Here is a 24,711-nt window from a genome sequence, read left to right as displayed (position 1 = left end):
TGATATTAAATACATCTTTCATCCAGAGATGGGGACTCGAGTTGGAGACTCGGACTCGAGTGCGACTCGAGTCGCACACACGGTGACTTCCGACTCGACTTCAGACTCGTCCTCGAAAGACTTCAGACTCGACTCGGACTCGAGCTTTGGGACTCGTGAACAATGTTTAATTTTAGGAAAAATCTGATGAGCTCGCTATATCGCTCCCTCCGTTACCTGCCTACTTAACACGTACATTGACATATGTTACTGGCTGCGCACGCGCGGCCACACACGAGAAAGATGTCGAATGCCGCTGCTGGGTGCCGCTGGCGGTCCGACCGACGGTTCGCTGACGTCGGGACGTATGCGTTCCAGCGGCGGACCGTTTACTCTGCCATCTCTTTTAACTGTCTCTGTTCTGCTCACTGGAGCAAAACAATACGTGGACAAAAAATATCAGAGCCAAGAGCAGCGAGTGTAGTCAACTACTGGTGCTAACACATCCCGTCAGACCAGGATTATTTATTTATATCCGTTCATGAACTTTTCTCCTCGTTACCCTGGTAACCGCTGTCATTACAGACGGTTGCGTCGATTCTTACTGTGAAAATCTACGTACTTCCGGTTTAGCGGCTACGCTTCGTATTTTCATTTTATGGGAAAAACCACAAAAAAAACATTAAGTAAAGAGTAAAGGAGCAGTAAAAAGTTGTTGGTATGTTTTTTTACGGTAAAAGGGACGTTGATAAGAGATGGGGACTCGAGTTCGTGAACAATGTTTAATTTTAGGAAAAATATCATGTTGTTTGTCTCTGTGTTGCCAGGCGATTGGCATGGTGACCAATATGGAGTGTATCCTGTCTCTTGCCCGAAGTTGGCTGGGATGGACTCCAGCCCCCCGCAATCCTGAGTGCAGAATAAGTGGTTTGAAGATGGAAGTGGCTGTATATCGTTTTGCAAATGTATGTAATATTTACTGATGGTAACTTTGATGAACCTTTTACACGGTTGCCATGCAATAAACTCTTCAGTATGAGATCGTTTGCAACCCCATTACTTGATCAAATTTAATGGAATGGGGTCCGATTTTACAGATTTTTTATTACAGTTTTTCTCGATTGTTTACACACATTTTCTTAAAGCATGCCTCATACTCTCAGAACTCTACACACAAATCAAAAAACCCACACACAATGCGCAAAACCCCTCAATACTCCTGCAAAATTAAACTTTACATTCAAAACAATGTAATTTCTTCTCAAAATGGTATTTTGTTTTCAAATGACAAACACAAACCATCATATGAATAGACTTTTATAAGAACCAGTTGAACACTGATGTGCTCAATGTAAAACATTATGATGAATGGAAAACAATTCTCCATTCATCATAATGACTTTGACCTTTTTTTTGTTCAGTGTTACACTTACTACAGACAGTACATACATGCGTTGTAAAATATTTTAGAATATTGATTTTATACTCAGAACACACAAATACACGGTAACAAATATATTTTATTTTCCCCACGAAAACAATGCACACAGTGTACATCCCAACCAACACAGAGTTGCACATACAGTGGTCTACATACAAAACAACAGAAGAATTTACTGTATAAGTTACAGTAAAAAAACTATGCTGCACCCTCTCTTCTGGTCCGGTCTGTTCCACAGAACCTCATCCACATCACAAGCAATGTTTTCCCTGGCCAAGCAGTGGGGGAAATATCGCTCAGCATGTCCAATCCAGCCATGAAAAGCATCAACTGCTTTGTTTCCACATGCGTCTTCCATAGCTTAGAGAAGGGGGATATGCGTTTGTGGATTTCGGTCATACACTTTCCATCTGCAGGCAGAAAAGTTCCTCCATAGCTTTGGTCAAGTGGCTCGGATCTCATCAGAGTTTACGGTCCTTGGCCTTCCTCGATGACATTGCTCATCGCTCCAGTTTCCCCAGCCTGAAAAACACAACAGAACAGATGTGTGATTCGGTGGGATTTCACTGTTAATAATACCTATAGCTTTCACAAGTCTTTCCGCAGTGCTGAGTATGCGCTGCTTTGTACTAAAACACTCCATGATAACCCTAGGCGTGCTCCCTGAAACGCCTTATCCCTGTCTTGAAGCTACTGTCTCTTCTCACGTTAAGAAAACTCTGGACTTCTGAATTCTGATCCAGCATGATGAGCTGTTGTCATTTGATTTCTGGCATGACGAAACAAGGCATGGAAACATCTCGTAGCCTTCAGTGAACAACCACAGGGTCAAATGAATAATCAAATCGTTTTGTAATATGATATAAAGGTATGTATAATAGTTCTATCAAGTTAAAAAATTGTTTAATTATTATAACTAGCTTTTAAGCGTTTTTGAGTTGTGCACCTGTTCTTTCTTTATCTTTATCTGGACGGTTTCCCTAAACTATTTTAATTATAACCGTCCAGCAATCTGAAAAGTGTCTTCTCAGAAGTCCAGAAGAATTTCCACTAAGTTTTAACCTCTACCCATGAGCCTTTGGTTTGCTTACTCCAGTAGTTCATCTCATTGCAGTGCTCCCTGAACAAGAAATTGTCCGGCTGGTTACCATCCCAATGATAGTATTGTCCATAGTATGAAGTCCCATCGGTCCACACAAATGCAGAGATGTTCTGAAATATTGATATAAAGAGAGAATTGCGTCATGGTTAGTTTTTACTGTTGTTTAAGTAATTCAACATTTATTTATGGAAACAAGGATACACAACAAAATGCAGTAGCTCAGTTGGACCAAGCATCATAACATCAGCCCATAGTCCACATCATATCGTCCCATCCGATCCTTAAGTTCTCTGCTTCTCATCTAACCCTAATGACATTAACTGCCCCCCTGTCAGCTGGTTACTGATTGTCCCAGTTAAGACTCAGGTGTTTGCGTTGTCTCTGGGACATAAAACCACTGGGACTTTCTGGAAGTCACAGTAGTCAGAATCCTATTTTCTTAACTTGAATTACTTCCTCAGTACGACACTTTGGCCGATCAACACAAGCCGGTTAAACTACAGGTGTATATTGAATTGATTTTACACATTATCCCTTCATGTGATTTAACTCTCTACTTCTACTCCACTGCATCTCAGACGTAAATTACCTTAGCTCCACTCATTTATATACATTTTTCTTGGTTACTGTCCTGAGTATAGATTCGTCCCCTTCCCGTCGAAAAGAGAATTTCCCCAAAATATGCAAAATACCGTCTTTCAGACTCATTAGAGGAAAAAAAGAGAAACCTTCTCTGCTTACCGGGTTTCTTCCCTGGCCGATCCAGTAATGAGCTTTTCCAGGCGTTTCTCTGAACATAGCACATTCCACAATACACAGTTGCTCCAAGCTGTGGATTGCCACTGTTTACATGCGTTGTGTAATCAGAAATAAGTAAATAAAACATGAAGGCAGTTCCCATCCTGTTGGTTTCTCTTATGAACTCTGAAGAGAGTTCATAAGAGCATCCTTGAAACATGTTGGTATCGAATGGAGTAAAAGCCAAATGGTTCAAAAGGCAAAAATAAATCTCATAAATCAATGACTAATGTCTACTGTTCCATGTTGTAACTTCTTCTTTAGATCTAAACTTGCATTGGTGGCAGTTAACTCAACTAATTTGTTATTTGTGAATCTTCTTTTTGCATTTGTGTCTTTCTGTGTGAATTTGCATTTATTGATAGTGATCTGAACCGATAACGGTCTATTAAACCACTTATTCTCACCTTCGGTGTCAGACCTCGTCATTTGCACATAAATAATATAAAACTCAAAGATCAGATTCTCACATAGAGACTTAAGTGACTCCTTCGAAGAGACTTAGGGACCTTTTATACAGCATTTAAAAGATGGGGCAATTCAAAACAAAAATAGGTAAATGCAGCCGCTCCCACCCCTTTTCATCTTGGTGTTGTATGCGGTTGTCAACATCCTGGGTTTGACTCCACCCCGTGGACGTTCTGTGTGGAGTCTGCATGTTCTCCCAGTGTGTGCGTGGGTTCATTCCAGGGACTCTGGCTTCCTCCCATAGTCCAAAGACATGCTCAGTGATTAGGCTGATTGGTAACTCTCCTCGGAGCGATGCGTTTGTTGTATTACAGCCCTTTTGGAGTAGACATGTTAGTCTTTTCTTTCTGGAATATTTGTAAATAAATAAAAGGATATATTTTATTATATTAAAAACTGCAAAATAAGACACCCACAAAAATAATAATAGCTGCCCCTCTTCCTCTATTTGAAAATTTAAAATGAAAGTAAATAAATACATTTTACAAATAAAGAGGATACTAATCCAATACTCCTGAACCAAACAGTCTCTGAACCTGAAACCTCATTGTGACCTTCCTTGCCCCCTGTACTCGAAATAACAGGTTTGCTCTATTTGACATTATAAAGATTTGAAAATGCTTCATCAGCTCAATGTGTGTGCTTTTATTTGCCATTCTTTATTGTTTTCACACAGACATTAGTTTATTGACATTCTAATCATCAATACATAAGACTAACATCCACAATATCAAAGGTTATGGAGGAAAAGAAGAAATAAACAATTTATCAATAAATCAGCCAAGAAAAAAAATGTCTCTAAGAGAAACATTTTTCCCTGTCACCATGACCACAATTACAGTACAAAGATCCATAGATTTGAAGGGGCTGTAATTGATAAGCAGAATTGACGAGAAACTATTGTCATATAATTTAATAAACTGAAATGATACATTACTATAGAAATTAGAATATCTGATTTGTAATGAGATTGGACAGATGTTCGAAACATCCAGGTTGTACAATGATGCTAATAATTCAAAGTGGGATTAGAATATATATATATTTAGTTGACTGGATACACAGTAGAAACCCTTGCAACATTACCATTTAAGTAAACAAATAAATACTAAAATCGTCATTTAAATCTTACTTTGTATCAGAACATCAACGTGACGATCAATCCTCTTATATTCTGTATATTTTGTATTTATGAGGTCATGTTTCTCGAGCCTTGTGATCATCCATTACGGCATGAGCTGTGTGTGCTCTTGTGTGTTCAGTACCGGAACCCTTTGAGGCTAACCCCTCAGCTTCTATAAATTCACCCCACATTGTTCATCTATGGCAGAATGGCACACTAGCACTTTGATGGCTAATTACATGATCACTGGGGAGCGACAGATAAGGCACATTTACGTACACACACACACATCAGTGTAACCTTAAATTTGCCTTAAAAAAAATGTTGATTCATGTCAATTCTGTTGTTTTAAAATACGTTTACATACAATATATTTATATATAAACTAACAGGAGCCCTAGTTACATACACACACTGATAGCATGCCAATTACCACAGTATCGACATTTTGGTACAACAGGTTAACATCGGAGGTTGATTTTTTTTGCTTTTAGCGTCAGTCAAACTAAATATCTTTTGGTGCTTTTCAGTCACATCATATTAAGTAACATTGGAAACATTACAACACTAATAACAAGTACTTTGGCCATTCAGAAAACTAAATAGCATAATTTGGCCAGACGCCTTTAACATGAACTGCATGACTACAGAAAGAAGACAAATGTTCAAGGTCACAAAAGTCAAACTGCTGACTCAATGTGGTTTCTGTGACTTGCATCCAAAGTCACGTACAGTATAACACTGAGCAGCTCAAATATGAATAATCTGTTTGATTTGACACAGAATGCAATGCTGAATTTGAAGAAAAAGTTCTTTAAATTCAAGGCTTGTGGAACTGAATTAAGACTAAATCAACTTGAGGATGCATCGGAGTACAGACAGAGATAGTTGCAGAAAATAACATTTGGCTTTGGAACTACGCAAAAGTACTAGGCAATGCAGGAGACAGCCGATTCCATTCAAGCAACTCTTCTGCAGCCAAACCGAAACCCTTGGATGCTCTAAATAGGGTTTAATCATAGTTGGCCTAATCCTATCCGGATCCAGACGCATTGTATCTAGACCTACAACCGATTCATAATTGAGAAGTATTCAATTTTAAAATGAGCACCTATTTTTTAACCGGTGCAGCTTTTCAGCCTTTACGGAACTTGTTTAGCGGTCCGGGTAAATCTCATCACGTGATGCTGCTCAGCCAATCAAATGTTTGTATTACTGCCCACGACTTTAGGGCGATAAACACAAGTCAGAGAGAAGGAGAGACCCAACAGTCGGAATAGCACAGGAGTCACACAAGGTTCTCCAAAAAGGAGGAATGAGGTCATGGAGACCAGAAGCTTTCACCAGTAATAGAACCAGAATTTCTCATATTGACTATGGTGAATATTAAAAAGGAGGTAATGTGAAGCTCCACTAAAGAGATAAAAAGATCAACTTTTTAAGCAAACATACATCTGGAATAAAGGCACAGAAAATACTAAACATAAGAGCTCCATCCTCTGGAGTAACCAAGAAGAAACAGAGAGGAATAAAGCTGAAATAAGGGATGTTAATAACCACTGATAAAGTAACTGGACACATATCTTTTTAGAAGGTGAGACTATAATATACTGGCCTTTGTTGATTGATATCCCTTTACACCTGAATGAACTGAATTTAAAGTTGCAGATCAGTTTCTAAAATGAAATACCTTTAGGATAAAACAATTGTAAAAGCTCCCTGTTAGGTATTTTTATTTATTTAATCCAGTCCTAATGTTAAACTTGAAATAATACCAATAATGATAGCCTAATAATAGTAACAATGAGAACCCGTATTATATCTATTATGTATGGAACAATACATGGCCTGATTACTACCAACTATTTAGCAGATTGCTACAGCTCAGCTTTCAGCAAAATCAAATGGATTTTTAGTTTGGCCTTTATTTGTTTCCACTTCAGCCCTGCTGCTCCGGGTAGTGAATTAAAGTGCATAACGTTGTCCCAGGGCACAGGATGATAATCAAAACACAAGTCAATGACAGACAAAAATAAAAGTGTGTTTTATGTAAAGAGCGAGTGGTGGACAGCAGAGCCATCTTCCTCGCCTGTGTCTTTACTCCATTATTACTCAGCTCTTCTATTTCATAATAGAGGGACAAATAGACAATGGAGAAATATATGCGTATTATTGATGGAATGCCATCGGCCTGCTTTCTATGTGACAACATATAGACAGTCTGAATACAGAGATCTGAGGCCAACTACTGTTAGTCTGCCTGTATAAATCTCAGCTGGATTACAATGAGATTTTAACACATGCATCAAGGAATGCTGTTGTTGGGGTGGACATGATTATGATGATGTGGTGAAAGACACTCCTTGATTGTGTGACAAACCTTTATTTGTCCTCAACTGTATCACATGTGTCAAAGTGATGTCAGCTTGGCCGGGAGACTACAAATAACTACAAGATCGAATCCACCAAGCAGCTCAAATTAAGCTGCATTGTGGGACTTGTAGGAACTAGTGTGTCAGGATATTGACAACCAGTTCTTTAATTGTGATCATTTTTTTTCAGGGTCTCTGGAGAAATAAAATGCTAAGACAAAACCCAGGAGTGACTCTTTCACCTCACCGTTAGCTAGTTCTTTGTTTATGAGATTATGAGACTGAGATTAATGTGAACGGGAAGGACAAAAAGCAACAACAAGAGCAGATGGAATGCACCAAAGTGACCCCTGGCGGCAGTCTAATCTGTACCTGTTGCACCCATATGCCTGCAATTACGTAGACAAGAGGACCAGCAGATAGCAGCAGGCTATCTGATATGACAATGAGACCCTGCTCATGGGCCAATGGGAAAGTGATACTGAATGAAATATAGCTGATCTACTGGATCTTTTTAACGTGTCTAGTGGTACTGACTGGGAAGAGGAAAATTTAGGTAAAGACCAGATGCTGCTGGTCCAGCAGGGTTCTGGTGAAGTTGTTGATTGGCCCAATGGCGCTGAGGGACATGGCGTTGTCCCGCCCCCAGAGCAGATTAGGACCAAACACCACGGCCAGGTTACTGTTGGTCATCTTGTTCACTTCACTGTTGGCAGATACCTAAACACACACACATGAAAAAATACAATTGGCAAATTGGTCAAGAGGGACAATTGCATGTAATTTGGAGAGAATCCGGTCATTTTTTTCTAAATAAAGCCACCGGACCGGCACAGGTCGACGACCAGGTGGTTTCGTCCACTGGGCTAAGGGGTTAGGGTCTGTACTGTGGGTTGGGAGGTTAGCTTTTGTACCTGTGCCAGGAATGTGATGAGGAATCGAAGTGTTGCATAGTTCTCCTCTGGCAGCGACTCCACCAGCGTCTTCATCAGAGACTCCTGGTTGTCACTGGAAACAGCTGGAAGACAACACACAGACACCATGTGACTCGGAGCTCGTTCAGGAGGTACATGGTAGTATGTCCGTTAGTAGGCAAGGATCGCTAATTGGCATTAAATTTAGGTATCTGTTAGCTCCTGCGGACGACCGAGCATGTGTGATGTGATTTTTTATAATCTATTGGCAGTCCCAGTTATAACACATTGTGGCAGAATGGAAAACAATCCAAAGTGCTCTTGTTGTAACTCAAAGTAAGAATCTGAGAGGACTTTCAAACAGAAGCAGGTTGGCTCATACCTCTTTCCCAGGGTTTCCCCTACCATTATATCAGCGGGGGCTCCGCTACTACCCGCCCCCCCATTCTGGTGAGAAGTGTCTGAACATACCATTGAAGTTGATGATGTCGTTGTAGAGCTGGTAGGTGAGCAGAGGCTCAGGTAATTCCCTCAGAAAAGTCTTCAGAATCACAGCAGCCAGGTGGATGTCTTCCATCTCTCTGAAATCCACCTTCTCACCTAACAAACACACATACACATTGAGAAATGAAAATCCATCACTGGTATTCCACCCAGACTTTCCCTGAATGCACGTGTGTGTGTGTGCGTGCATCGGCTATTCTGCTTGACTGAAAGAAAAACTTTCTTATATGCCATCACATGCACCTTTTTAGATTTCAGTTCTTGAACTAAAATGAACTCCAACTTCAACTGAACTCCAACTTATGATGGAGATGTCATTATTCAGTAATCCAGAACATGATTATGGTCTTCATTAGGCTCTATGATACTGGAGCTCGGCCGGAAGGACTCTCTGTCCGCTGGGGGGATTGTGCTCAACTGTGTGAGCAAAAGGTCTGAGCACTGGTCCTACCGGAGTTGTATCTGAGCTGGACCTGCTTCACCAAAGTCACGTTAGCAGAGCGTCTGAAGATCCCTTCAATCTCCAAACCTGAGAGAAACACACAGAGGACCCTCTTACCAATAGAACAATTCTGTTACAGTATAAGCACATCGAGTCGTTGTTTCCATTGCCAGCTGTTACCTTGCTCTGACAGGAAGCTGATGGTGTCTCTCATCACCGCAGGAATAGCATCTCCATCTGGACTCCTCTGTCTTAGCCTGGCGAACACACACTCAAATGCTTTATTTTGCAGTTAAGTCTACTTCAATGCATCATATTCTAAAAGAGCGTCATGTGTTGGTTTGTAGCGTTTCTGTTAATCCATCAGTTTATTTAAAAAAAAACTTTGTTTACACTGGACAAGAAGGCCAAAAGAGAGAAAAATTAAAACTGCAAAGGTAGCCAAACAAATATGACTATTTACCCTGAAATCTAGTAAAAAGTATGAAATAGGCATTAAGAGAAATAGTCAAGAGTACCCCAAGTAGTAGTGACCAATCAAACAGCAGGGATCTGGTGACTCACATTACAAGAGGCACTCCAAACACCTGCCCGGGGAGGGGGGGGCTGTGAAGAGGAGACACAAGGGGCTGTGCGCTCGGCTTCAGAGATGCTCTCAGCTTGTTGTCGTACCTGACACAGACAGAGAACGTCAGCTAACTGCAATCTTGCCATTGAATCGAAGGATTCACAGAGTGAACAAAGACGAGTCTGACCAAGAGGTTTCCCTACACAACAGTAACTTGTAGTGTAACAGGACATAGGGGTGGACATGGTGATAGTGTAACAGGATACAGGCGTGGATATGGTAACAGTGACTGTAACACAAACACCTGCAGTTGGAAGAATAAAATATCAAAAGGACATGTGGAGCATAAGCTCTTACTCTTTGACACGGGCAGGAATGATCAGCTGCTCACATTTCACCACGTCCTCCAGCTCACTCAAATAGTTCACATAGTTGATTTTCCTGCCAAACTTAAAACTAGAGAGACAGAGAGAGAGAGAGAGAGAGAGAGAGAGAGAGATCAGCTTAGCTTTACATCTTCACCAGTCGAAACATGTTCCTGTTTCACGTCAAGAACGATTTTTGCCAAATTAAAATTCCTTAACAGGAGACTGAATCAGCTACATTTGATTTGATCATTTCCCCCCGTTTGTGTTTTACAAACCACAACAAACTGAGACTCAGAATGTGGAGCATACTCTCTTTAGCTCTGCCTATGACACTTGGGTCATGAACGCACGTGTCAGTCTTGTTGTAGTTTTCTACAGCTGCCACTAGAGGTCAATGGAGCTACGTCCTAGTATGTCATTGTTGCGTCAATAAAGTTGCTTCATATTTCTCTGAAGCAACAGAAACTGAAATATCACACCACATGTAACTATTGTGTACAGCACTTTGAGTGCTCGCAAGACCACAATGAAACTATGTGAAGACCTTTTACAATTTACCAAAGCTACCCAGATGATTGCTGAATGCATGCAGAACAGTGTTTTCATTTCTATTTCCTACGGTACTTCTTTTTGGCCCTATCAATACTAGTAGACATTAATCAATATGTGCTTAACAGTTGGTGTTCTTCCAAAAACCCATCTGTGGCCCACTATATAAGTATTAAGCCACTTTCATCAAAAGAGAGCTGACCCTTATTATATTTTTGTAGTATGTGAATAAGGATGAACAGTTAACATGGTGGGGAACAAAAAGAAAAGCTGCTTATCCTCATCCTGCTATTGCGAATAGATTTAGTAATAGTGGTCTGAGAACATGCCCAGTATGAACAGTAATTATCTAAATACTTCATGCTTAACATGTGAAAATGTACAGATATAAACATTTCATTTGACATGAAAAGAACCTGATGATTGGTTTGAAGAGGATCAGCAGAGTCTTGATGAACATGGTCGGATGGACGATATACAGAGCCTTGATGTTCTTCTTGTACCTGAAAACACATGAAGGCGATTCAAACTAAATGTTCATACTGACGACATCTCTGTGGCACAGCATGCAGCTTTCTAAAGGCTCCACTCATTTCACTGAACTAAGAGGAAATCCACTTTAAACAACGTTTAAGACAAGTAATTTTCTTTAATTACCTTATATATGTTACACTTATTACATGTAGAATGATACCAGACATTTGCATTGACCTAAAACATCACACTTTAAATTGTTGTGTTGAAGTGATTTGATGAGCTTACTTTCTGTCAAACTCTCTGTATGCGTCTCGTAGCCAGCTGAGAGAGGGTTTGTTTTCATTGGTCAGCCCGTGGTGGAAATAGATCAGTGTGTAGTCACTTTCCACATACTGATCCAGGGTTCCTTTAAGATACCTGTAAGAAATACAACAAAAGCAATTGACATTTAAACAAATAGGGGAGTATCACCTGGAATCATTATCCTGGTCCTGACCCTAACCTAAGGAAATTCCTCTATACACCTCATGCTTCAGCAGTTATTGATTGATTGTTATTGTGTGACCAGAGAATAACTGGTGATTCCAACCAGAGTCCCTTCCTGTATCAAACCTACCAGCCTCTACTCAGACGTCTCTCGTGTCTCTCCAGAGTCAAAAGGAGAGCAATAACCATGTGAGAATTGACCAGTAAGTTGTTTTGAATGTGAGCATATCCATCAGACGGATGTTTCAGTAATTCCATCTGATATCTTTTAAGATTTTGGATTGGTGGTCCTGCAAAGGGACTAGGGCCTGTAAATTAAAAACCTGTTTCTAACCTTCTTTTTGCCTCTAAACTGGTTGTCTAGTGAAAAAGCAGGACTTTCATAATGCATATTGTTTTAAGATCACTTACCAACAACACAGCCATCAATACACAAGCAGGAACATGGACATAGTACACAATAGATATAAAGGCAGTACAGATATATTTAGTGGATTAGTCCTTACATGAGCAGCTTGTGATGATCCAGCTGGTGATGTGGAGGCATCCTGCATGCATTAAACACTATCACCTTCCTGCCAAAGTTATCATCACCTATAGATACACAGAGAAATAATTGACACAACATTTCACTGCATTACACATTGTTAAAAACACATAAAGAAGTAGACTGACCTGCCACTTCAATGATCTGATGCCGGGCGATGTCATAGTAGGGATGGTCCCACGGGAGGTGGGGGGAGTTAGCGTCAAAGCGCTGGGAAACATCCATCTCTGAAACACAAGTTTTGCACTTCTTCACATTGTTTATTTAAGTTATCCAAAAGGAGCAAGGTTTAACATTCGGGGGCATCTAGTGCGGAGGTTCAGTTGGTTTCATTCAGTTTAAATGGTTCCGCGTTTGAAGAAGTGGTTCTCCGGGACCCACCGATCACCCCTTAATGACAAGCCGCGACCCAAATCAATCGGTCAACGCCGGGGGGGGGGTAGCGGTGTTGATGGGTGGTGCCTTCGCGTTCTAATTGCCGCGCTGACTGAAAACATGGACGGGCGAGCCAAAAAAAAAAAGCGACACTCCGCTGTCCGTTCAAAATAAAAGCACAGGATGACATTTTTTTTATTTTTCCATGCTAAGCCCCGCGACCCACTACAAACGGGTCCGCGACTAGTGGGTCGGGACCCACCAGTTGAGAAACACTGACCTAGATGATATGTAATGTAAAGAGTGTTAGGTTTGGAAATTACTTTTTGGACAGTCCTATCGGTTAGGGTTAGAGTTGAGGACCTTTGGGGTGGTCCTATGGGCTAAGGTTTGACTTGAAGTAAAAGGAATGGCACTAGGTTAGATCTCCCACCTGACTTGCTGAGAGTAGACTCATCAGCTGGCCACTGCTGGTCCTCCAAAGTGGTAAGCTTCAGTGGTCCCAGCTGTGCAGTCGTAGCGTCTTCACCAAACTCCACCAGCAGCTCTGAAGACATGACGCTCACTGCAGAAGGGCGCTACAGCACCCACTCACTAACTCAGTCTGTACAGTGATGAAAGAAGCTTAGTCTTCGACAGAGTAGCAGCCAGAGTCCTGCAGGAGACAGAGAGCCCTGTCTAAATGTCAAATATTATGGAATTGTTTTGATATGGTTCTCGTAGGTAACCAATCTAGACTACCTGTGGACTAATGCCAGCTAGAGAACAGGAATGCGGTGGTGGATGTAAACAAAGTCAAAACACAATGATGAGCCAGATCATCTTCAACTGAATCCAAAACAGCCAATGTTGAGCTCCTCTTCACATGCACTCACTTCATTGTTTTAAATAACATGTGGAAATTTTAGACAGAATCCCAACTCCTTCTGAATTGAGGCTGTAATATGAGTATAGATAATAGTAAGGATCAGTTTTTCTGCAGAGTTATTAGAAGTTATATTTTCAATATCTAACACTGAACTCTCTTCTACCGTTGTTCCGCAATCCTGACCCACATATCAGCCATTAAGAAGAGGAAGAGACATTTTACAGAGCATTTAGTCGGGCGAACCACCAAGGAATGATGATGGGTTATGTTATCAGTCATGAGAAGGAGCTAATTATCAGTTGTCATGCTGGCCCTGAAGAAATCTAGATTGTGCATCTCTAAATATGATCCATCAGCAGGTAAACACTAAATAATCTGTTGAGTTTCTGTGTAACTTCCATAACATTAGAGCTGTAAACAGTTTATAAAGAAGGATGTTACATTCTTTACAGCGTTTTTTCATTTCATACTGAACGTGCAACATACATGTTGAATAAAATGTTTAAATGTATGACTGTACTGTACCAAGAGCTATTTACATGAAGCAGGAACAGGGAACTAGATGCTTCATCTAGTTATCTTTACATGGGTAGGAATTCTGCTTCAAATTATAATGCTGCTACTCTTGTGTCCCAAATTACTTCAATCCTTGGAGAATGATTACACAGCTGGAAGGCAGAACGTGCAGTGTACCGGGATAATGTGATGATGTTCTTCATTTGAATGTTGGGTAATCCAAAAGAACCAGAAGCATAGTAATCAGGCTACATCACTTTGACTGTCTTCAACATGTGGAAGATGGAAGGGCTACTGACTAGAAGGTTATGTGGCAGAGCAGAGCGCACAGAGGGAGGGAGATCTGCTCTCTCTCTCGATGCTGGAGGACAACCGTTAGCAAGCAGTTGGCCTGCTTCTCAGAAGGCGAGCAGCTGGGATCAGGCCTTGACTGATATGATCTTTACTATTGACAACTACATCAAACAGTCTCATCACTATTGTTTTCAGTGTCATTTATCACATTTATGACCTCAAAACACATTTCACATACTACTTCGTACTGTGTAATTCTGACATAACATTGTCTTTAGGCACCATGTTATACTCTTGTCTCTACAATAAACATATCCATAACTCATCCGTACAGTGGCGCAAACAAGCTAACGTTAGCTGTTGATCCGCCTGCTGATAAAGCAACCGGTGCGCCGTCACGTGACTGGTTTTTTCTACCTGTACTTCAGTCAGGCACAAACCCCCAATGCTGTTGCTTTAGAGAAGCTCCGCGGGCTAACTTAGCAACGTTAGCTGGGAACAGTGAGCTAAACCCATTAGCACGCTACGTTAGCTGTAGTTACATGCCTCATCAGTACGTGTAACTAGCTACTGGTACACACGTCAACGGGACCGGTTCCTACACGGTGTACAACCAGGACTGATCCCGGACCACAAAAGCACAACCAACCCATTTCCCCAATTTAACGTTAGCACTAGCTGTTCGGCGGCGGCAGCCTCGCGTGTCCTACTTTATTGTGAAGGGTTGACGACAACATCAACAACAAAATGTTTTTTCCTCGTTACCGTGGTGGTGAAGGCGATGCGTCTTCCTCTGTGGGGCTCGCAGGGGTCTGAAGGAACCGAACACCTGGTCGCTGCTGTTGACACTAACAAACTGCGTCAACACCTTTTTCCGGCGGGTTATTTTCAAAATAAACCTCTGCATTGATCTGTTTCCTTGTTTTTTGGGATCTTGATGTTATTTATGGTTTCATCTTTTCCCTCTCTTTTGTACGGAACTACACTGTTGCTTGGTGTGCCTCTAATACTGATGTAGAACGCAGGTACCATAAACATAGGGGAAATTATGTGGACAAACTAAACGGGAAAGCGGCCATTCATTGTAAAGCAACCACTTGGAAGGACTTTCATTATTATCTATTACTTTACATCATATAACACAATGTATCCATAACATGCAAAGCACGTAACACAAAAACATAGAGAGACAGATGTATCTGAAATAATCGGTTCCATTTTAGTTTAGGGTAACTCTTATGTATGTAAACGTGAGTTGGGGGTTAACCTCCATAATCAACCATTAATATATTCAAAGCAGGCTCTGGATTTCTCAGTTGCTTTTTGGTGGAGTTGACTGTTGAAAATGAAAAGAAGAAAGGTTGTAATTTGGACGTGAACATGTCTCTGTTGATTTATTAGTTTTATATGCATTTAGATAATGAGCAAAGAAGAGCCAAGTCGTCTCTGTGGTGGATTGATCAAATTACTTTGAACTAAGGCAGACGATCATGTTCGATTAAAAACCATCAGAAACTTTCTTTTGTCATGTTATTGCTATACCTTTGGTTTTTATTTCAACACAAACTTTAAACTTGTATAATCATAACCAAGTACTTTTGTCGAAAGTTTCAACATTGACTTCTGTTGTAATCCGAAGCAGCAGAAGTGTTGTGACACCAGGTCCTTTTATGTCCATGTGTCTAACTCACTTGACACCTCATGCCACTTCTTAACGCATTTGCTGATTTCTTGGTACTATCCAATGCAGCCATCTTAAATTGATGTTCACCATGACATAATAGTTAACATTAGTGAAGAGTTAGCTAATGTAAACAACACGTTGCTCTGCAAACAGCTTAACAAAATCGAACCTAAAAAAACAATTTAGACAATGAGAAAGCAGTTGCATGAATGTCATGAGGTTTGTGAAGAGGAGATTATCTGTTTGACAGTCTTTGGTGTGTCTACAAATGGTTCCGTGTGTGCACGTGAAGCATCCCTACACCCTGCTTGTCATAAGTGACGAAGGGTCAGAAGTGAACGTTATCTGAACTCATTAAAGTTTCAATTATCTTTAAAGGGTTAACTTTTCGTTGCTGAACAGAAGATGTTTGTCACAGAGTTTCTGTAATATTTCGGTCGAGGGAACCAGTGGGGCTGCTGACTTCCGGGTTTGACTGACATACGTCACCCCTGCAAAATACCGGGGACGACCTTGGTCTTCATTAGAAGTTACTGATGATCGTTTTGCAGAGTGTGTGAGGATTGAGGTCTCCCTATAATCGGGTTGTCGTGGATACGTGATGTGTCTTTATTAGAGGGGATCCGTACACGGGTGACGTCTACTCTCGGTGTCCCGCTGCGGAAGTTAAAGGTTACAGAATACACCGCGGTCGCAGCAGGAAGCCTCTGAAGGAGCAGCATGCCGGGACACCAACCTGGGAACTCCATCCTCCGCGACGGGTCCAGACCGTGGTCGGGGGTCGTGCTGTCGGTGCTGGGCTCAACGTTGGCCGTTGCCGCTGTAGGTTTTTTCTGTGCGCTCATCTACCCGATCCTCAGAGGTAAGCGGGTGCGCGTGCACGTGGGGCGGCAGACAAGTGTGGTATGGATTTGTGAGTTAGCCCATGACTTTGATGAGGTAACGTTGATAGTCCACCGCGAGAGTTTAATAAAAGGAATCCAATGAGTTGGAATCAAACAACATGTTGAAATAAATCCACTGTTTCAGAGCTGAGGGCAGATTGGACTGAAGACAGAATCCTGGGTGAGTATTAATATATATTTATTTAGTCCCAGCTCCTTCTTATCTTTATGTACATTACTTATATTGTTATACTCATTAGAAGATGCTGAGTGAGTATTAATATCTGTTTATCAAGTCCCAGAGGATATTCTCCTTCTTCTCTTCTTTATGTACATTATTATTATTATTTTTCAATAGAGGACGTTAGGTGAGTATTAGGGTTAGGGTGGATGGTCTCTGATACTTCTGTTGGGGCTCAAGCCTTTGTTATTAATGTGTGTGCAGGTTTCTGGAGTATCCTGGTGCTGTCATTGTTAGTGGGATGTATCTGCTGTGTCTTCTCATGTGCCCTCACCTGCCTTGACTCGTATCCGATTACCATGGTGACACCAACCCACTTGAGGTAACACACTGGTCCAGCAGGCAACATATAACCCATCAGCCAGTACAGTACTGCAGGCAGAACCTTTAATGTGTTAATGCAGTATATGTGTGTATCTTCTTCTAGAGCTCTATCGGACCAGGACGTCCACCTGGGTTATGGTGTTGCTGTTGTTAATGGCCTCATGGCGATGCTCACTGTCATCTGGAGCCTCACCTGACCCTCAGGAGAAGGGCTCGGGTGCTTAGTTAGGTATCTGATACTTGGCAGCGATCAACATATGGTGCTGTAAAGACATCTGTTATTAATTCTCATATGGGATTGTAGTCTTCTATGTACAGGAGCACTGGACACACCAGTTCTACCAACACTTGCTATGTTCACACTACAAGTAACAAAACTAGGTGAAACTAATTATTTGATTGATTGAGGCTTTACCATGTTAGACAGCAACGCGCTTCTGTTTACTTCCAATGTCTCTTCATAGTTTCTTCAGTACACTCCAAATATCAAACCATATGCAAAGGAACAGACTGAGGCTGAAAGGTTGTGAAGGTCGTCTTCTGACCTTCCACCCAGCAAGCATCGCATCTATTTAGGCTCTAAGATCCCCTCCACTGTTCTTCTTTTCTGGCTGAGGTGATAATGAATTTGCAGATTGCTACATGTTTGCACCATTTATTTTTGGAAATAAAGTGTTATTGATATCAGAAGAGTCTTGGTGTGTATTTATTATGTAGTATGTATATAACAGTCACAATAAAGCATAATTGTAGCAGACTATGGCCGGTGGGTCAGACTTAAATCTTATAACATTTACATATTGTAACTCCAGATTGTATGAGTACAGGTGTAGCCCTCTAATGGGTTCAACCACGCACAAATAAACAGTGAATATTCGTTTGGCATTTTTATTTTATGTCCACACAAAAGACAGATAATTGTCACAGTTAAGTTCAGCAGATGGACCCAAACGCAAAGCACAAGGTAAGTGGGAACATAAGGCGGCTATATAACAAAACATTGTGAGGAAAATAATCCCAATGACAATAATGAGCTTCATGGCTGCTAGTTCACATTTAGATAGCCATTTTAAAATATATATAAGATAAACCAAACTTCAATAATTATTAATGTATAAAAATATGACCCTAACCAAATGTGGTTCATATATTCATAGATTCCAGATGATTAATCTTGAGCATGTTGATTATTCTCAATGACGGCAGTTCACACGAGTTCAATTGAGTTAATTATCTAAAGATCTTTGTGAATCTGATTTGAACTTGTTGAATATATTATATACGATTCAGAGACAGAATAATTAAGTTTAGATTATATTTACAGTTAATGGCAGCTTTAGGGTTTATAACCATGCTAACCCAAGCATGGGGGGCATTTAGAAACTGGCTTCTCAACATCTGCTCAGAACATGTCGGGTTGTGTATCTTTGATGTGGTGGAGAGCATCCTCACCGCAGTTAGATTGTTACTTAGCATTCAGACATTATCAGTGCACATGAAATGATCTTTTTCTTGTCTCTCAGCTGGACACACTGGGTCATGGGCTTGTAGTAGCCTTTTGTCAATATATTATAAATATGTATATTAAACAATAATATTTAAGAATAACTAAAAAATAGTTTCCACAGTCTAATTAGCTAATATATGAAGTGCAGCCTCAGCGGAGGGCTAGTAAAATAATCACCAATGTAAAGTAGAGGTTATTTAGGTTTATTTACTAAATTTATATATGAATCACAAAATAAAAAAAGGAACTGTGAAAAATCACATAAAAATGTGATCCCACAATATTTAGATTTCTTGGTAAAAATGACATGGAGATTCATTAAATGTGTTTACAGCTTCCTACTCAATGGTCCATTTATGCCCTCAATGTAAAACAGGGCAGATAAATGAAAAGTAATTAAGCTAGAGAGAAGTGTAATGAGGGTCTCCTGAGGCTGAACCATCTTCACACAGAACTAAACAAAGAAAGCTTTATGGGTAAAAGGCCAAATTATGACCAAATCTTCTAAATGCTGCTGTACAAACACGAGGAAAAGAGGAAACATCATTCATACGCATGTCAACAAAGTAAAAGTGAATCTACAGTTACAACACTTATTATTCATATAAAAAGTGACTTCATCAGTGGCATAAACTAATACAATCAGCTAGCTGTCTATATATTAATCTGTTCATTTAAACACTCAAAAGGCATTATCATTTGTTGCTACATAATCTATTATTGCCTCTGTGGCTTTCTAGTGCCCAACATGTGTGTGTGGAAGACGTGTTTCTCATGTATATTTAGTCTACATGTGGCAACTTATATTTCTCATAAATTAATTTGGTTGATGTCAGACAATATTTTCCTTTCTGGCTACACATCCCGCAAACGAGCGCGCACGCACACAGACGCACACACACACACAATTTCTGATGGTGAAATCATTATTAAATAAGCCGAATATGGTTATCTGATTGAGGGTAAATTTAAAAAAAGCACAACCCAACACTCTCGAACAATAGTCCTCATGTTACTGAATGAAAGTATGAAAAATCATGTTAAATGTATTCTATCTTGTCTGACTTTAATTGCATTCATTATAACACATTAGAAATATCAGGTAAAGAAGAGACAATTCTAATAAATTAATTGAGGTTGTTTTGTTGTACAGGCATAAATCTATGAACAAAACAGATGAGGAATCAGAAAAGTATAATATATTATAGAACAAGAGTTTAATCTGCGATGTCTTCACTGTGCTAAAACCTTTCCTGGAAGGTGCTCTCACGCTTCCTTATTCCTCAGAGATTTCTCCCCCTTCTTCCCTATTTAGAGATCCCTGCTAGTTTTACGAACAGAAGCTTTGGGATAGCCTGTGCTGGAGCAGAATGACTTCTTATTCCAGTGGAGAAGTCCAATGAGAGTCTGAGGATGGACCCAATGATGCACACTGTTGACATGTTCATTGCAGTAATACACATCTAGTAGAGATATAAAAGGCAGCTAACAATAATAAAGACATTGGTATTCATCAAAGACACATTAATAGCTAATTCGGATACCCTTTATCAGTGTCAATCAATTATAGTACCAAAAACCATCAACGGTGTTACAGGAAATAATACATCTCGTTCTCATGAACTATTAAGGTAACAGTCTCTTTCACGTTACATCACGCCTAAGGCACCAAGTTCCATTAGAGGGGAAACTTACAGAAACATTGTGCGAGGTAAATAGCAGACGATGGTCTGAAATCAGCGGAGAGGCAGTTCGGAGAAGCTTTGATCCTTTATATCAGAGGACCAAGGTATGTATGAACATAGTTGTGATTGTTGTTGTGGCTCTACATCATCTTTCCTGGAGAGTTCAGTCCGTGTTGAAAACCATTAATCACCAACGTAATGAATCAGTAGAGCAACATGACGTCAACTGGTCAGTTTGTTCTGGAGGCATTTGGCCACTTAGTGGCTAAATAAGGTTAATTCAGCTACTCTGTGGCTCCTTAGAGCGTCTCTGAAGTCACTGTGCTTACTCACTCATGCTGCTTTGTTTAGCTAACTTCTTCAGCTAACTGGAGGAGAGTCACACAGGCTTTCTGCCCGGCTGTTGGGCAGGACCTGCTCCTGTTCCTGCTGCTTGGAGCGCCTCCTTGAGGCCAACTTGTAAAGGCCAGCAAGCAGAAAGACAACAGAAATAACAGCAAAGTATCCGCCATAGATGAGAAACTGAGGGAAGGAAATAAGACATCCATCAGACACATCTACTCATCTACTCTGGAGGAGGAGGGAAACAGCAAAGAACCCTCCAGGCATGTGAAGTTAGGCCACTGTAAGTCAGCGGAGCTTTTTCTGCACCTCACCTGAGTAAAGACATCGAGGCCAAGGCCGGCTGAGTCAACCACCACCACCGTGAGCAGAGACTGCAGCAGCAGGGCCAGGAATGTGTTCACTCCGAACACAAGGGCGTAGCGCTGCATGTTGAGACTGGCTGCAATTTGATATCTGTGGGGTCAAAGAGCAAACCACAGGGGGGCCGGTTACTTCTGTAGTAGTGGGTGAGGTGACGCTAGAGAATACGCAGAGTAGAAGCTTGCGTTTAAACCTGCCTCCTCGGACTTACGTTGCCACAGTGATGAGCAGCATGTAAATAGCTCTGAAGAGGACGTAGGAGCTGTAACACAGCCAGATGTTCCTCAGTGTGTCCATTGCAAACACACACAAAGCCATCAGCAGGGAGAGGAGACAGAGAGCTAGTTCCCCCCACACAGACCAGCACACAGGCAGGCAGCCCACCAGCAAGGCCGCTAGAGCCCCTGTGTACCAGCAGAACACACAGTGGTTAGGAACACCCTTCCCTCATCGGTCTGAGGCCTGGGCTTTACCAGGTTAGGAGAAGATCCGCCTCTTTTCCATGCCCACGTTAGTAAACTCCGACATCACCAGATCATGATAACATCATCAGCCTCTCACCGAGCAGCGTGGCCAGAGTCTCAACGTAGCCGTTGTAGATTTCATAGTCCTGGGATGGTCGGATGTTCTCCCACAGAACCTGAGCGTAGTTGATGACCTGGAAATAGCCGCAAGTGGCCAGAGCCCACCAAAGGGACCAGGCCAGCAGGGAAGGACACCTGTAGCACTTCAGGAAGTCAGCAAGCAGCACCTGCAGCACCTCGACTAGACCGCTGCGAAGACCTGTCTCAGAGGACCTGGGTATCTGCATGCAGGGGAGTTATAAGTTATGATACGTCAACAGATGAATCCCCATCATGATCAGTGTGACCTGGATACAGCACACAGCCACTCACTGTGGAGATGGCCTGGCTGTGGAGAGGCAGTTGGCTCTCCAAGTCTTCGGCCTTTACTGGCAGAGCGGCTGTACTGGGTGGCTTCTCCTCCATCTTCTCCATCTCCGGACTCTTGTGGAAGAACAAACTTCTCTTGGGCATAGGTAGAAACCAGGGAGCAAGAAAGGCCACGGCACCTGTGGTTAGAGAGATGATGACCAGGTGGCGCAGCTGAGCCTGGGCCAAAGAGAGCAAGAGCTGGCCGGTCAGAGACCCAGCAGCTGATCCAAACAGCGCCATGCTGCGGCAGTAGCCCGTCACCCTTTGGTAGTGCTTGGGCTCCACCACGCTGTAGATGTACGAGTAGTAGGCCACCTCCGAGGCCGTAGCCAGTCCAAAAAAGAACTCAAGGAGTTGCATAGCCAGCACACCCTGCACCTTCAGCAACATAACATAGGTAACCACTAAGCTGGTGGCCTGCAGCACCAACACAGGCTTATAGCGCAGGAAGTCCGTTGCCAGGAAGATGGGGAACAGCAGCACCAGGTAGGAATACGTCCAAACAGGATAGACTTCATTCACCACCTGAAGACACCAGATCAAACACACACATGAACATTCATGTCAGTTCACTTTATTTGACCTCTTTTAGTCTCCACAGTAGGAACGCTGTGGCTTTACAGGGAATCTTTGGAGGTACGCATGTCAGGAAGTAATTTAAAACACTGAGACTACAATCTGTTGAGCAAGTGGATAACTGATCTTAATTTAGTTTTTCATTTCAAGTATATAAACTAGTTGGATCTTATTTGTGAAGAATCAAACTGTCCTCCAAGGTGCCGCGGACAGTTAACTAGCCTTTAATCACACTGTATATTCATGGACAACTTCATTGCCTTTGAACAAGTCAAGCATAGGATTTGGGTGCAGAATGAGTATGGCAGACTGTTTCTAAAGCATCCAATTTTATATTTTGTATAACCCCTCAACGTGTAAACTATACACGTAATAGCCAATCTATTGTAGTCCGCTGACTTATAGTAGTTAAGGGTCAGGACATAAAGCACAGACCACAAACAAATCAGATAAGCGGACGCTTGGCCATCACAGCGCTCTAATGCCGCACAGGCTGGCCCAGAGTAATGAAATCCATCGTAACGAAGAATGCAGAGACAGAGAATGAATTGTTGTTGTCTGCTCTACATTTTGGTAGAGAACATTTTGGGTCACTATATCTGATAAAAAAGGTATTTACCTTAACTTAACCTGATTGAGCCATCTCGATCACTTTGTGTAGCTATGTTATTCTAAAGAAATCCACTTGATGACACTGTGTCTTTAAGAAGTGTCCTCGACAAGATAGTCTTGTCACTTCATATTAAAAGGTAGCAAAGTTAAGCTACTGTAAATAAGTCACCATTTATTATGAAACAAAAATATCAAATTATTCATTGTCTTACATAGGCAACGTGTATATCCTAAATTATTTCATGAGATGTTTTTTTTTCTGTATGAAAAATATACAGAATGGGTGAAGTGTCCATTTAGGGATGTAAAGATAAAGTATATTTTTTTATTCAAACGAATGCATATTAATATTCACTTATGTTTGTATATATATATATAAATAATTAAATAATGTTGTCCCATCAAATATCTAGTGTCTAGGTAAGAATAATGTATTCTCTATGACTATGTTTTTATTAGTGGATCACAAACTACGAAGTGTTTTATTTATCTTAGAGAAATACATTTCTATCTAGTTTTAACAAAGGCCTCCACAGATTCATCGCGGAACACAGATTTTAGGATTAACCAAACATTCCACAGCATTGGGTAATTGTTCCAGAGATTGGGAGTCAAAATTACTTAGACGACCGAAAGTCTGTGCTCTCTCACACAGAGACCCTTTGTGTTTTGGATCAATTGATAATCAAGAAGTTAAGTCAAGTGCGTCAACGTTTATAACCTCATAGTGACTGGCAATTTGTTTTTGTAGAAATCGCTCGTTTTATGCTCACCTTCATTTTATATATTTTTTCTACTACTATTAAATTTTAGTCTCCTACTTACAATTATTATTTAATACATTTCCTGTTTAATGATTCTACACCGGTGTCAGAGAAAGCCTTTTTCTGACAAGAACACAGGACAGCCTAGTGACCCAACTGTAGACTAGTAACCGCACACACGCACGTACTGCTGAGGAAATGAACACAACCAAGTTCAGGTGTGACGCAAGGGGGAGTCAGCCGTTGGTGCTCGTGCTCTCTGACGTAGCAGGTACCCTAGCATGCTAACTCACCTGGGTCTCGGTGAGGTTCTTATCAGGGCCCAGGAGGTATGCGGTCAGGAACGGTTCCGAGGGCCGGAGGTTGGAGAAGAAGCCGTACAAACATAGCAGTAGCGTTTGGTAAAGCACGGCCATGATGGACTCGGCAGCACAGCCTCAGTGCTACGGTACTCATGAGCTTCTTCCCCGGTGGTGCTACATGGACGACCTCTAGGCTCACTCTCGCCATCTGCTGGTGTGAAGGTGGAGTATCAATACAACCTGTTTACTAAACATTTAAGTAAAGGGTTTAAATATACTTAGCAAGTGGAGTCAGGAGACT

At 41.3% G+C, this 24,711-nt stretch overlaps 3 protein-coding genes and 1 long non-coding RNA gene across 5 annotated transcripts; 1 reads left to right on the top strand and 3 right to left on the bottom strand.

The window, feature by feature from the left end:
* Positions 1–1,122: 1,122 nt before the first annotated feature.
* On the bottom strand, positions 1,123–3,317 carry LOC119220717 (uncharacterized). The gene is made up of 3 exons (XR_009955892.1): positions 3,264–3,317; positions 2,512–2,632; positions 1,123–1,942 (listed from the first exon to the last, which is right to left on the bottom strand). It is a non-coding gene; the product is annotated as an uncharacterized LOC119220717 (long non-coding RNA).
* A 1,096-nt stretch (positions 3,318–4,413) lies between these two features.
* On the bottom strand, positions 4,414–16,702 carry arhgap1 (Rho GTPase activating protein 1). 2 transcript variants are annotated; one of them, XM_037464559.2, is made up of 13 exons: positions 16,612–16,702; positions 12,947–13,168; positions 12,267–12,365; positions 12,098–12,185; positions 11,391–11,522; positions 11,045–11,131; positions 10,069–10,167; positions 9,708–9,815; positions 9,324–9,400; positions 9,153–9,230; positions 8,669–8,797; positions 8,198–8,301; positions 4,414–8,003 (listed from the first exon to the last, which is right to left on the bottom strand). In XM_037464559.2, the coding sequence occupies exons 2-13, from the start codon at positions 13,068–13,070 to the stop codon at positions 7,836–7,838; spliced, it is 1,293 nt and encodes a 430-aa protein (XP_037320456.1). In that variant the 5' UTR covers positions 13,071–13,168; positions 16,612–16,702; the 3' UTR covers positions 4,414–7,835. The 2 variants fall into 2 exon arrangements, with proteins under 2 accessions (XP_037320456.1, XP_037320447.1); XM_037464550.2 differs by lacking the exon at positions 16,612–16,702 and adding an exon at positions 14,957–15,085.
* On the top strand, positions 16,296–17,976 carry arl6ip6 (ADP-ribosylation factor-like 6 interacting protein 6). Its single transcript, XM_037464600.2, has 4 exons — positions 16,296–16,737; positions 16,905–16,940; positions 17,205–17,322; positions 17,428–17,976. The coding sequence occupies exons 1-4, from the start codon at positions 16,596–16,598 to the stop codon at positions 17,519–17,521; spliced, it is 390 nt and encodes a 129-aa protein (XP_037320497.2). The 5' UTR covers positions 16,296–16,595; the 3' UTR covers positions 17,522–17,976.
* A 178-nt stretch (positions 17,977–18,154) lies between these two features.
* Positions 18,155–24,623, bottom strand: slc19a2 (solute carrier family 19 member 2). The gene is made up of 6 exons (XM_037464537.2): positions 24,402–24,623; positions 22,118–22,681; positions 21,783–22,026; positions 21,433–21,625; positions 21,173–21,314; positions 18,155–21,038 (listed from the first exon to the last, which is right to left on the bottom strand). Exons 1-6 carry the CDS (start codon positions 24,522–24,524, stop codon positions 20,877–20,879), a joined length of 1,428 nt encoding a protein of 475 aa, XP_037320434.1. The 5' UTR covers positions 24,525–24,623; the 3' UTR covers positions 18,155–20,876.
* Positions 24,624–24,711: the final 88 nt, after the last annotated feature.

This window comes from Pungitius pungitius, chromosome 3 (genome assembly GCF_949316345.1).
Source record: "Pungitius pungitius chromosome 3, fPunPun2.1, whole genome shotgun sequence".
Classification (NCBI taxonomy): domain Eukaryota; kingdom Metazoa; phylum Chordata; class Actinopteri; order Perciformes; family Gasterosteidae; genus Pungitius; species Pungitius pungitius.
The sequence above is the reverse complement of the archived record's forward strand: the minus strand, read 5'-3'. Positions and strand labels throughout refer to the sequence as shown.

Bases quoted from the DNA above. Each gene is read 5' to 3' on its own strand.
- arhgap1 (XM_037464559.2), bottom strand. From the start codon at position 13,070: ATGTCTTCAGAGCTGCTGGTGGAGTTTGGTGAAGACGCTACGACTGCA. The intron at 12,366-12,946 runs GTGGGAGATCTA...CTTGTGTTTCAG, and splicing joins GTCTACTCTCAGCAAGTCAG to AGATGGATGTTTCCCAGCGC. The intron at 12,186-12,266 runs GTCAGTCTACTT...GTGTATCTATAG, and splicing joins TCAGATCATTGAAGTGGCAG to GTGATGATAACTTTGGCAGG.
- arl6ip6 (XM_037464600.2), top strand. From the start codon at position 16,596: ATGCCGGGACACCAACCTGGGAACTCCATCCTCCGCGACGGGTCCAGA. The intron at 16,738-16,904 runs GTAAGCGGGTGC...CCACTGTTTCAG, and splicing joins CATCTACCCGATCCTCAGAG to AGCTGAGGGCAGATTGGACT. The intron at 17,323-17,427 runs GTAACACACTGG...ATCTTCTTCTAG, and splicing joins GTGACACCAACCCACTTGAG to AGCTCTATCGGACCAGGACG.
- slc19a2 (XM_037464537.2), bottom strand. From the start codon at position 24,524: ATGGCCGTGCTTTACCAAACGCTACTGCTATGTTTGTACGGCTTCTTC. The intron at 21,626-21,782 runs GTGAGAGGCTGA...GCTGGTACACAG, and splicing joins GACTCTGGCCACGCTGCTCG to GGGCTCTAGCGGCCTTGCTG. The intron at 21,315-21,432 runs GTAAGTCCGAGG...TTGACCCCACAG, and splicing joins CTGCTCATCACTGTGGCAAC to ATATCAAATTGCAGCCAGTC.